The sequence below is a fragment of the Papaver somniferum genome, chromosome 6, assembly GCF_003573695.1.
Source record: "Papaver somniferum cultivar HN1 chromosome 6, ASM357369v1, whole genome shotgun sequence".
Taxonomy (NCBI): domain Eukaryota; kingdom Viridiplantae; phylum Streptophyta; class Magnoliopsida; order Ranunculales; family Papaveraceae; genus Papaver; species Papaver somniferum.
Genome location: NC_039363.1, coordinates 34,594,980 through 34,608,425, shown reverse-complemented (window position 1 = coordinate 34,608,425; position 13,446 = coordinate 34,594,980). Strand labels below are relative to the sequence as shown.

General features: G+C 35.4%; 2 protein-coding genes across 2 annotated transcripts; both read left to right on the top strand.

Annotated features, from left to right (window-relative positions):
* Window positions 1-4,582: 4,582 nt before the first annotated feature.
* Window positions 4,583-8,611, top strand: LOC113287280. Its single transcript, XM_026535986.1, has 5 exons — window positions 4,583-4,854; window positions 4,946-5,139; window positions 6,725-7,010; window positions 7,673-7,769; window positions 8,200-8,611. The coding sequence occupies exons 1-4, from the start codon at window positions 4,756-4,758 to the stop codon at window positions 7,715-7,717; spliced, it is 624 nt and encodes a 207-aa protein (XP_026391771.1). The 5' UTR covers window positions 4,583-4,755; the 3' UTR covers window positions 7,718-7,769; window positions 8,200-8,611.
* Window positions 8,612-10,046: 1,435 nt separating this feature from the next.
* Window positions 10,047-13,077, top strand: LOC113287279 (4-hydroxy-tetrahydrodipicolinate reductase 1, chloroplastic-like). Its single transcript, XM_026535985.1, has 8 exons — window positions 10,047-10,389; window positions 10,938-11,175; window positions 11,464-11,597; window positions 11,705-11,779; window positions 11,937-12,038; window positions 12,208-12,317; window positions 12,418-12,505; window positions 12,591-13,077. The coding sequence occupies exons 1-8, from the start codon at window positions 10,111-10,113 to the stop codon at window positions 12,657-12,659; spliced, it is 1,095 nt and encodes a 364-aa protein (XP_026391770.1). The 5' UTR covers window positions 10,047-10,110; the 3' UTR covers window positions 12,660-13,077.
* Window positions 13,078-13,446: the final 369 nt, after the last annotated feature.

Genomic DNA, 13,446 nt, shown 5'->3' with positions numbered 1-13,446 from the left:
ACAGATGTCAGTGTTGGATGTACTCAATATTGTGGTCCTGACCACGTAATCCCATTATAGCGGTCATTCCATTCCTTTTACCATTACAAACCCGGGTGCCGAAAAGCGTCAAAAATCTTCTCTCCGTCTGTATATTACCTACACAGCCTGTACCTTAGCTAGGATAAAAAAAAAGTGGGTTGTGTCCAGACTGGTAAGCCGACGTAATATTTACCTATTTTCATGAGACAAGACCTCCCATCTCTGGCCTACCTTAACTTGCCTGGGACAAAAAAGTATTATTTTCGGCTTTTGGAGTACATTGTTAAAGCAAGTGTGACGAATTACTGCGAGAAGGATCAGTTCGGGAATAATCCGGCAAAAGTTCACGACATTGCTTTAACTAGGCTGATAAGACCATGTCTTAGCGGCTATGTCAATGGTGTTGACCCGATTCGTCAATCGAGAATATGTGGTCTCCTTGGTTCACTAATTGGGTCAAGTCTATCGAAATTATGGGAGCCACCTTGCCTAGCCGCTGCAGAAGGCTACAACAACAAGTTTTATGGTTTAGTATTTAATTATTTAATTTATTAAGAGTTTTTAGTATAAAAAATAGGTATTTTATTAGAATTATGATTTACATTAAAAATAGTATTTTTAGGATTTGTTTTCTATTTTTCAAGTAATGTAGCTTATAAATAGGCCTTTTCCATTCATTAATAATTAAGAAGAAAAATATTAAGAAAAGTGTTACTGTTTGATTAATTGATTCTTGTAACCATGATCGTATGAGCTTGTTTCTGCTGGCCAGGGGTGTGCAACGGACGGACGGACGCGGATTAGGGGTCACTCGTGTCCAAACTGTCAAAGTTGCGGATTTGGAAAATCAAACTGTGTCCGGCCCAATCACCCGTAGATTTGAGATCCGCAGATCAACGGATAATACGGGCCGGATGCGGATTAACCGCGCATTTAATCATATATATATATGAAAAAAAATGATTCATGAAAACGAGGGTATTGCCTTCAGAACCAGCCTTTCCGTCTCTTCCCCAATTATCAGGAGCTATGGGCGCTCGGTCCATTTTCATTGCCACCATCGTTATCTTCTCCATCTCCTTTGCTGAAAAGTTCAAACTATGAGTATGATCCATGATATATGTAATGCATACAGCTTCAACAACTGATGATTGGGAAAGAAAGATAATTGAATACCTAAACTACGAAGGGTAAAAACACAATAAGTTGTAATTTGTAAAGCTATGTTGAATGGCAAGAGTCAGTTCATATGTGAATGGTACCCATGGAAGATACAGATAAGTTGTGGTGTACAAGTTCAAGTGCGTTAAGGTATAAGAGTCCATAGCAAATTACAATTAGCATATATATTTCTAAGGCAAATTACACGTTTTGACAAAATAGACAATGATTCACGAACTAATGACTACAGATAATCTATGGGTTTACTGCAAAAAAACAGTACATTAAACAGATCAATCCCTTGACCTCTCCATCTCCTTTCGTTTAATTACAGTACTTTTCTAATTTTGAACAAATTCTAACTATCTCTTTTCTTCCGTATAACCAAATTAAGGAGATTTTCTTGTATGGGTTTAATTACTGACTACAGACGATGGCGTGCAACTGTGTTGCTTGGCCTTAGAGTTGGGTTTATCAAAATAACAAAAGAGCTACGGTGCGGATAAATCCGTGGATTGCAAAGTCCAACCGCAACCAAATCATGTAAACGTGCGGATTTGAAAATCCCACCCCTATCCGGTTCATAGCTTTTGGGGATTGGTTTCACCCGCAATTTTACGGACGAATACAGATAAAATATGAGGTTTCGTTTTTTTTGCACAACTCTGCTGCTGGCCGTCGAACTGTTTCTTATCATAGGCCTAGGATGATGACCTTTTGACTAATGAAGTTTGAGTTTGCCAAGAAAATAACGAGAATATATTATCTCATATATTAAAAGATGGAAAATTTCTTGTTTGGTCCTAAGCCCATAAAGTTATTTATAGCAGGGTCCAACTAGATTTTACTCTTATTCTAAGGTCCAAAGTTATTTGAAAACATGGAAATGACTAATATACCCCACTGTTTAAGTACGTGTGAAAAACATACTTCTACCAAATCGGGATTTTATTTATCTGGAGGTCCAAATTTAATTAAAACATATAAAGGACCATAGATTTGAGTACATAACTGCTACACTGTTTACAAATTTGAGTACATATTTGCTACACTACTTAGGAATCTGAGTACTCCTCAATTCACTTTACTTTATTGCAGCACCAGCACCTCTGTAGTCAACCATTCACCACTGCCTTCAGCTCCATCTTCTCAGTAATCTTCTATCTTGCTGCATCACAATCTTCTTAGCTTAAACCACAACTGCAACAGCTACATCAACACCATTGTCATTTCAATTCAGCTGCAACACAGACTTGTTCTTCTTCCCTGTTTAAACAGCACTACCATCTTCATAAACCCATTGAGACGAACATCTCATCCACTGATTTTGTTCACAGTAATCACCACCTACAATTCCTCCTCTATCTCATCTGTATCTTCAGTTTACATCAGCAACCCAACCTTCTATGTTCCTCCAAATCCATTTGCAGCACACCTTCTATCAAACACACATCACAACCAATTTGTAACTTCATCAAGACCACCACCAATTTCACAAGCTTGCAAATCTGAACCAACAACAACTCCTGTTCCTATCATTCAAAATCTGTCATTTCTTGCAGTAAGTTCTGAACTGCAGCTCCAGATCATCTCCATATCCAATTCCAGTATTGAATCAAACGTAACAAAGAGCATCTATTTCAGTATTTCATATACGTACTGAATCAAACATAACAAGGAGCACTTCCTATCAGTATGCGATATATGTAATGAAGATTCATGAACTACAAATCAAAAGTATGACAACAACAGGTGACAGATCTATGAAAAATAAGAGAATCGAAAGACAAATTACAGTATTTCACATAAGTATTGAAGGGTAAGACTAAAAAAGGAGCAAAAACACAGCAAATAGCACTTCCTATCAGTATTATATATACATACTCATGGATCGAACCAAAAAAATTGGAAAAACTTCAAATAAAACAAAATTAGAAGAGTTTTGTATCAGTACGCCATATATGTACTGTCAATTCATACACGAAAAACAACTGTAACAAACCTAAAAACCATAAAAGCGTCAATCAAATCGATTTGATTATCAGAATACAATCAAAAAAACAAATCAAAAGAAGAAAAACCGAACAAAATAATCAAACAAGATGATTAGAAAGCATACCTGGAAACAGAAAACAAATATTTTCCTCGTAAATCATAACGATGCACCATCTTGTTCTTCTTCATTCAAAATAAGCTAGGTTTCTGTCAATACAGGATATACGTACTGTTGTTTCATACAAAAAAACAAATCTAAAAACAACAAAATGGAACTAGTATGATCAAATCTAATAACGAAATGAACCAAAAACGTGATTATTCATCTAGATCTAGTAAATAATCAAGAAATCAAACATGGAGATCAAAATCTTAATCAAACACCACAACGATTAAACAAAAAAAAAACAGTTTGTATCAGTATGCCACATATGTACTGCTGATTCATGAACTAAAAAATAATTGTATGTAAAGAATCTATCAAAATAACATAATCGAGAGAGTCTTATTTCAGTATCGAAGATATATACTTATGAATCAAACAACAACAAGTGATAAAACTAAGAACAAAACAGAATCAAAAGCAATTTGTATCAGTATGCAACATATGTACTGTTGGATAATACCCCTGAAACAACAAACAAGCACGATTTTGATAAATAAAGAAGCGAAAACAACAAGATAATCAATTCGAAAGTTCAAATATGTTAAAAACATCATAATCTAACCAAAAAATTAAATAATTACGATCAACATTCATAAAAAACAAACCAAAACAAAAATAAACGCAAAAAACAAACAAAAAACGAAACAATAAAGTGAAAACGTAATCAAAACGACCCGATCTTCACAGATTCAGTTGAAAAAAAACAAACAAGAACAGCAAAAAGAGATATTACATAACATACCTTTAAATCTTCAAAGAGATCTTCAAAAAAACTCTAGCTCGTAATCCAAAAGAAGGAGCAAAAATTGAGCAGAAGTAGAAAAGAGGAGGAGATAGAACTCAGATTTGGAAAAAATGGTGATTTTTTTTAAAGAAATATATATGTACTATCAGGGAAGGGGTAGTTTGGGTATTTTTAAAAGTGGATTATGACATCCCGCACGTGTACCGGACCAGGGAATAAAAAATTTGGTCCAATTTCCTCTTTTTCTTTTTATTATGGTCCTCTGATTACTGGACTTTAGTGGGTGGACCTGCCATTAACTAAGACTATCATAATAGTACCTATTGGTAATTCCTACTTAAAAGATTGATGCTACGTTTACCGGGAGGAAATCCCGAAGTTCCTCCCGGGAGTTCTGGTGAGCCCTGCGGAAATTTGCAGGGGTCAGATTTAGTGGTGGAGCCCACACATTTTTTGTTTCCCGCGGGAGAACCACGGGATTTCCTCCCGGTATATTAAAACGGCAACTAACGTTCCCAGATCCCTGTTTTCGTCAGACAGATCCAACAAAACAAAATACTGAATATTCATTGAACCACAGAATGCTTCCTCTTTGAAACCATCTTTTCCCACCCACATAATGGGAATTTTGTTCATCTCCAACATCATAATATAGAAGGGGCATCAAATGATGCTCTGTTGTTCCTCATTACGATCTCGGATTCAATCCTGGTTCCACGATTACGATAATCTTCAATCATTTGCTGTCCTTCTCATCTACATTCAAGTATTCTTTTACTCTCTTCAATTTCCCAAATTAGGGCTTGATTATTGTGATTAGAGTTCTCATTTTTTATTTTTTATTTTGATGATTACAGATTGGTTGCGCTCTGATTGGATCATTAGGGGCATTGTTTAATGGTGTTACATTGATTAATTTTGCAATAGCATTATTTGCCCTAGTTGCAATTGAAAGTAGTAGTCAGAGACTTGGAAGAACCTACGCTTTTCTTCTATGTTGTGGGTTATTACTCGATATCTCCTGGTTCATTCTCTTCTCTAATCATATATGGTGCGTATTTTAATAAGAAATTGCAATTGCCGATTTTCAAGTACACTATGATAAATCTACAGCATAATTCATGTCTAATGTATGAAACGCTTCTAGGTTAAAGTAAAGTCATTACCTTGTAAATTAATCAAACACTTGTTGTTTGTGTGCTAATGTATTATCGGCTAGCTCTCACAGATGAGGTTTTGAAATGGAATCCAATGAAAAATCTCAAAAAGAAAAAGAAAAAGAAAAATAAGAAACTGTATCAAAGTTAGAAGACACTCTTATTTGACAGTATCCTCTTTGACTAAATCTTATAAATAAATAAAAAATGGATATTCAGTTGAATATTTAAACTACTCATTAGTTCCCTCTGGAATTCGACAATTAGTTTGACTCTTATATTATTAAATAAATAAATGCAGTGCCATGTGTGATGTTAGTTATAGCAGCTAAGTTGTACAGATCAAGAAGGAACATGGGTTGAACATGTGTGTTTAGAAGGACCTCACCTTATCTAGCTTAGTGGTTGAGAGCAATTTTAACCCAACTGTAACTTCTTTTTGAGTGTTTAAATGAAAATGAAATGAGGAAATAGGAGAAAGACATTACAGCAGAAACAGAATTGGCTTGTGGTTATGGTTTAAGGTCCAGGGTTCTTTCATATGCTTAATTTTCTTTCCATCTTTGATTTTTTTTTTTTGTGATGCTTACTTCATTATTATCTGTGACATTCCATACTTGTTGTTGGAGAAGAAGAGAATTGTGGTGCTTGTTCTTATTAAGGTGTAGAAAATTTACCACTTCTTTTTCGTACTTTGTTGAACATAAGAGCCACCAAGTACATCATATGAATATTTACGTCATAATACATACCACCGTTATAGGCTTATAGCATCTGGTCTTAGATTCATCGACTTCTAATACTGAGCTCACTGGATTATAGCTACCTTTTCACCTCTGAAAAATTAGATTTCGTGCTCTATCTTTCATTTTTGACAGCTTCCTCTCAGATTGAAACATGCCGTATGAACTAATAGGCAGCTGGACTGGCCTGTACGAATTGTAACCATATTTTCCTCACTTGTTCTCACTTATGAAACGGGAACAAAAGATTACAAATTCTTATTATGGTTCTTTTTTTTCTTTTTTTTTTTAAATAGCAAACCACTTTTCACATGGTTCCAAGTTTAGGAATTGCTCAAAAGTGTCCATAAAGAAATCAAACTGAGCCTTGAACTATCAGAGGGTACTAGGAATAAAATATACCTATCGATCTATTGAACAATGCGAGATTACTGGCCCTGAGGGTTTTTGTTTTAAACTGCATTTAAATATTTAAACGTTCCCTTATGTATAAACCATCAATATATAGAATTTAATGTATCTACACTGATATGCTTAATGATTACTTTGATATCATCCTTATATGTGTCTTCTTTGTACCATCATTATATAGAATTTAATGTATCTACACTGATATGCTTAATGTTTACTCTGATATCATCCTTATATGTGTCTTCTTTGTTTATACTTTTACACTGGAGCCTTGTGTTTCTTGAAAAATATGTTCGCTTGCTGATGGCTCTGTTTTTTTACCCAGGCACATTTCCTCTGAGATGTATGGACTATATTTTATATTTTCCTTGAGGCTTGCGCTATGGATGCAAATTGCTGCCTTTTCCATTAGATTGTTCTCCTCGTTGCTATGGTTTCAGATGTACAAGTTGGGGCCTTCATCCACAGACTTCGATGTACGAAATAGTTTCATGAATCCCTCAGCTTCAGCAATAGGTAGACAAAGCTCTATTTCAAGCACTATTTCAGGATTTCCTCTCTCTGATCCATCTTATTACTCGGCCCTTTTTGAAGATGCACAAGAAAATGGGGTATGTTATCTTCGTATCTGCTTGTGAGCTTTTGCGAACGTTCTTGCCACATAGCAGGGCTTTAAAAGTTTTACAGTAACTATTTTTACCACAATTTATGGATGCGTTATCTTTTTCATCACCTCTTAATCTAATTATATAATGGAAATAAGCTCTAGAAAAGCATAACAAGAGGTTGTCCTATTTGTGAATTCCTCTGAGTTATGAATGTGGTTAGAACAGGATTGCCTACTATACCTTTAAATTTCTCTGTGCTTGCTTCATTTACAAATCCTTAAACAACTCTGGACTCTATGAACCTAGCTTTGTTACAATCTTACTTCAAACTAACCTAGACCTTCTGAAATTACTGGTAGCGAACAACTCAGGAATTTCTCCATCTTTTTAATTAAAAATTACCGAGCTTGATAATAATCTATACACGGATTGAAGAATAAATACAGGTTGACCTCGCTGTGGTTGGCGAGGATAGTAAGAGGCTGGCTTATTTTATTTTTTTTATCTACTATTACCAAGGATATTTTATGTTTCTCGTTGTCTTGTGGGTTATTTATGCTGTACCAATGAGTAGGGTGTTTCATGACTGGAAGATAGTGTTTGTTGCTCAGATTGGAGAGATTCCTCGAGCGGAATAAAATTATGTTGTTGTTTTCCATTTGCAGGGTATGAAGAATACTGGTGGTAACAATGCTTCCCCTGTATGTTGATTAATTTTCGCAGCTAAGCTTATGCACTGGCCAATCTTTTAAAGTTATTGATGTAAGTAATATGCCATATTATATTTAAACTATTCAAGGGGTTTGTTAGTATCATTTCATTTACCATATCTAATCATCAAGAGCTTTAGTTTAAAATTAACGGTAAAATGTGTGGGTCAGAGAGCTTAACGGTAAGCGTGTTAAAACTTTTAAGTAGTTGAGACATTTTTGAGGATCGTCTTCAATATGAGCTGCTTATCCCAAGTCCTAACACATAAAGTAAACACCATGTACATCCCATGGAAGTGCAGGGCGATGGCCGATGGGTCTTACCTCACAATATAATAAATATACACCTATTACTGATTTAGTCTTGTTTCTCAAACTAATCTCAAGTGTGTCTGAAATGTTCAAACTTCACTTTAGCAAATAGACATTTGACTTGGATATGTAATGTGTCTATAACCTAAAACTCAAGCTTTGTTATGCAGGATCAGAGTGCTCTTGGAAGTCATCGACAGGAGGTGTAAAATGATGTTGCGTAATTGATCCCCCCTATCTGTTCAAGCTCTTTCACTTTGACATGTTGTACACCCTAGTATGGACGGACATCTGATGTACAGAGCAGGGTTACTAAAGTTAGTTTTGTCATTCTGTTTTCACTGCGTAAGAGATTACTTGCATCTTTTGTTATTCTTTGGTTGTGTGATCCCGATGTCGAAGATAGACAGAAAGTGGTAGTTCTTATATAACTGATAAAGATAATTTCTATTTTGAATACACACAGATAAAATAGGTGTTCTTGTGTAATTGCAAAAGATAGTGGTATACTATGTTTTAGTGGAACTTGTGTACTAACATCTTCTAATATCATCAATAGAAAATATTTAGTCTTTCAGTTTACCTCTCGTTCTTTACTCATATCATGTTTTTTCCTTTTGAATGGAAATTGACGTGAATTAGTCGTCCGTCCTTTGGCAAACAGGTATGCTTTATATTTACTTGGAATATAAGAATTTTTGCTGTTTTGGGAAGACAATGTCTATGTTTGCTTGAGTTCCTAGCTTGTGTAGAACCTTACAGTAGTAATCAATCAACCGACTGCTTTCTCGTGGTGGCAGTGGTCTACAAGGAATAATACTATTCGTGCTTCTGAATAGCAGTCCTTAAAATTTTAGATTCATCTGTAAATGAAGTTGCAAACTTTTGCTTACCCCCAAATCAATCCTCATTTGACAGCGTCCTCACGAGGCTGAACTTGGATCAGTCTCTAGATAGTGGATGCAATCTTTGAGAAAGGTGGTGCAAGGTTGTTCAAGATATCTTGTTGTAGCCTAGATAACAAGTTATAGGAAAATAACAAATACAAAAAGATTTAAATGAACTCCCTCAAAACCATATTACGTCTTTAAAGAATTCTTTCTAGTATGTATGTAGCACAATGTAGTTAATATCGGATATCGGTTTATCTCGGCCAGGACCGATACACTGGTACGACTTTATATCGGGGATATTATCGTTCAAATATCGGTTCCAAATTTAGAGACTATAATTTTACAGCTACCATCAATTTTATCAAAAATACAAGAGTAATTTCAATAACTTTAGAGTTTACTACCTAAAATGATAAATAAACAAGATCAAACTAGAAATAGGAGAGTAACTTCAACAACTTTAAAGTTTACTGCCTAAAATGGTAATTAAACAAGTACAAAGTTCAAACTAGAAACAAAAGAGTAACTTCAATAACTTTAAAGTTTACTATCTAAAATGGTAATTAAACAAGGATATTACAATCTTATTCAAAATCATACGAGCCTTTATAGATATCATCATCTTCAGTAACTCCATTAGCTCCATCAAGTAGTCCATAATCAATTTCTAACATCAATTGATCAGTATGATATCCATCATACTCAGAGTCGGTTGGGTAAGTAGACTTACTTCAAGAGCTACATGCACCTATACTACCAACTGGTCTACTTTCTTTACCAAGAATATCTTGCAAATCATCCAAAGTTCCATCAAGAATATCTTGAAATATTCCCGATATATCGGCCGATATTGACTATATTGGACGACATTATCGCCAAAATATCGTATCGCCGATACAATGCTTATCCTACCGCTCCAAGACCGATATCCGAAATATCCCCGATATATCGGCTGATATTGACTACATTGACGTAGCATCACTAGAATCCGTGTAGGATAAGAGGTGAGTGTATGACCCGGTAGGGTGGATCAGCTGACGGGCCCGTACCTACCCGGTTACTTTTTTTTTTTTTTTGTTAAATTAGATTTGCCGGAGACACTGGCTGTAATCCTAAAACAAAGTTTGAAACTTAAAAGAAGAACTGTTACTTCTTCTTTGCTCTTTGTTTTCCTTAATAATCAGAGTAATGGGTTCATCAGTTCTTAAAGCTCCATCAACATCTCTCTTCTTTATGGGCAAGAGTGACCAACAACAGAATCTCTTCTGTTCAAATCTTCATTTCTCTCGATCCATCAGTGGCCGACCTTGTAAACTCTCTCTCATTAAACCCTTTTCTACTTCTTCTTCCATTGCCAATTATAGAAAACCCATCACAATAACAGCTACTCAACAAATTGATAAACCCATTGCTTCTTCTTCTTCTTCAATGTCGCCAGTCCCGGAAAACCATGCATTCCCAATCATGGTAAAACCCTAAGCTCCCTAAATTGTGTAAACTTTATAATGGGGCTTCTTTGACTGTTATTGTTGATTTTAAGGCTGCATTAGTTTGTTATGTTCATTTATATGCATCCCGTACATGGTAACTAAAGGGTCGGGGTTTAGGGTTTTTCTGTTTTTCCTCCAATTCCCTGAATCATGTGATTATCTGAATGTTATAGATTCGTACCGGTACCTCTCTGATTCATAAATTATTACAGAATCTATAGATTCTTAGTTTTTTTTGCTGGCAATGACTTATATGTTTGAAATTCTTAGCTACAAATTATCCTTTTATTTCTTCTGAATTATGTTAGTTTGAGGTCATACTGCTATTGGATTTGGATTCTAGACAATCATTCGAGCATTACACTAAGCCACACTTACTTACTTTCTGTTCGGGCCTTCCTTTTGGGTGGGTTCTATAGGTTCATATCAGATTTTTATCTGATTCACAAACAAAGTTCTGTTTATGTGTTTGGAACTTACTGTATCCATATCAATACTTTTTCTCTTGGTAATGTGTTTTTGTAGGTAAACGGCTGTACTGGAAAGATGGGGAAAGCAATAATAGACGCAGGAGTTTCTGCAGGTCTCCACGTGGTTCCTGTATCATTTGGTAGTGAATCAGAGGCTGGGAAAATTGTGGAAGTAGGTGGCAAAGAGGTTCATGTACATGGTCCGACTGGAAGAGAAAGTCTTCTTGCTTCTTTGTTTGAAGAAAACCCTGATATGATTGTCATTGACTTCACAGTCCCTGCTGCTGTCAATGGTAGATAATTTTTGAAACCTTTGTAGGGTATATTTCTTTCTCTTTTTTGCTAAACAGATCACTCTATAAGAAAAAGTGTCAATTTACAACTTAACGGCCTCCAAACAAAAGCTGAAGCCCGACATCCAATAGGATAACTATACAATTCAACAGAATCTAAAGTAAGCCTGATTAGAAACTCAGGCATAGAATGATGGAAAATTGATTAGACATGATTAAATTAATTTGTAGAGAGAAAAGACTATTTATGTGGTTGATTACATGTCCGAGACGTTGGTTATATTGCAGCTAATGCTGAGCTTTATTCCAAAGTTGGAGTTCCCTTTGTAATGGGAACTACTGGTGGAGACAGGGAACTTTTGTACAAGACTGTAGAAGATTCAAAAGTTTATGCCGTAATCTCACCACAAATGGGGAAGCAGGTGATCCCTTAAATGTTTCTTTGTTTCAAATTTTCAGTTACTGGTTCATTTTCACTTAAAATGTACATCTGTGATTTCTTTTGAACTAATGCTGTTTATATGGATAGGTTGTTGCATTTATTGCAGCCATGGATATCATGGCAGAGCAGTTTCCTGGGGCTTTCTCTGGCTACTCTTTACAGGTCCAGTCTTGTTCTTGAAAGATTGCTATTTTCTCTGTGATTCCAATGTGTACTATCTTTATATTCCCGACCTTCTATTTTTTCTTAATCCATCTTGTTCATCAAACTTCTTATTTTGAATGATATCCGAGTGTCTTACACTTGCATGTTTTCCTAGGTAATGGAGTCTCATCAAGCAAGCAAGTTGGACACATCTGGAACAGCCAAGGATGTTATCAAGTGTTTCCAAAAGCTAGGGATATCTTATGAAGTGGATCAGGTAGCCTAATGTGTTTTCTTGTATCAAAGTTAATACCTATATTGAGTACTTGTCCGTGGTTCTGCTTGCGTTGCTTACTTTTCTTAGTGATAAAAAATTCTTAAATAAAGTTTTTGCAGTTAATGCTTTCAATAATCTTATTTTGTTAAGTTAATACTTTCTCTAACAGATACAACAAATACGGGACCCCAAACAACAAGTGGAGATGGTGGGTGTACCAGAGGAGCACTTATTAGGTCATGCTTTCCATATGTATCATCTAACATCGCCTGACCAAACGTAATTTTCTCGTCGACATACATACTGTATTTTTATGCTGAAGCTCTTAAGTGGATATAAACATCTAACAAGCTTTAAACTACTTATGGCATGTGTATAGGGTTTCATTTGAGTTCCAACACAACGTTTGTGGAAGATCCATATATGCCGAGGGTACTATAGATGCTGCCCTTTTCCTGGCTAAGAAGGTATGATAAGAAATAGATCTCTTCCTACACAGTTGTGTCAACTTTCTTGTGATATAGAATTTTGACCCTTGCACTTTTGTTGTAGGTTCGCTCCAAGGCTGGCAAGCATATTTACAACATGATTGATGTCTTACGTGAGGGTAACATGCGATAGTGGTTGGTGAATCATAAATTTTTACCCCTTTTTATGAAACATTTTTGTTGTACTTGTGGATGTTAATTTATAATAATCAGGTAGATGAAGTTTGGTACTCTTTTTCGTTTCTTATTAGATCTTTGTATGGCATGATTCATCTTTTTAAAATGGGTTCAGAAGGCTTGTGATATGAATTTCATTGCACTGCTCCTACTCGTCTTCAGAATTCGTGTCACAAGGTCTTAATTAGAACATTTGTTCAGTAATGAATTTCACGTGGAAAGATCATTGCAGAAAGCGGATACCAGTTTGATTTTTAATGTGTTACGTACTTTTGTCTCTGAGTTAAGTCCCATTGAGTCTGTAACAAAGTTTTGTTCAAGTGGTTTCTCAGTAACTCTATGCCCTAACTTTGTATTCGTCGCTGTTATGCTGAGTTTTGCTACACTCTTACGTAGGCTTTCATATACAATCCTGGTACCTTATTGTTTCGTACAGAATTTCTTCTCCTACCCTGCTTTTGAACCAAAATGTAATCCAACGTTGGTACTACATGATACCGGATTTGTTTGTTTATCTGCCTATTCTTTTGCGGTAATTTTGATCATGCCGTTGAGATCAAGATGATATTTTAATTGCAGATGGCATAGTTTTAAGTTTGAACTCTTTTACTGAGATCAAGATGATATTTTTTCTTTATCATAATTGCAGATGGCATAATTTTGAGTTTGAACTCTTCTACTGTTTCCTTGCTGCAGCATATTAATCAATACAAAATTCATAATGTACATACTATCATCCAGTC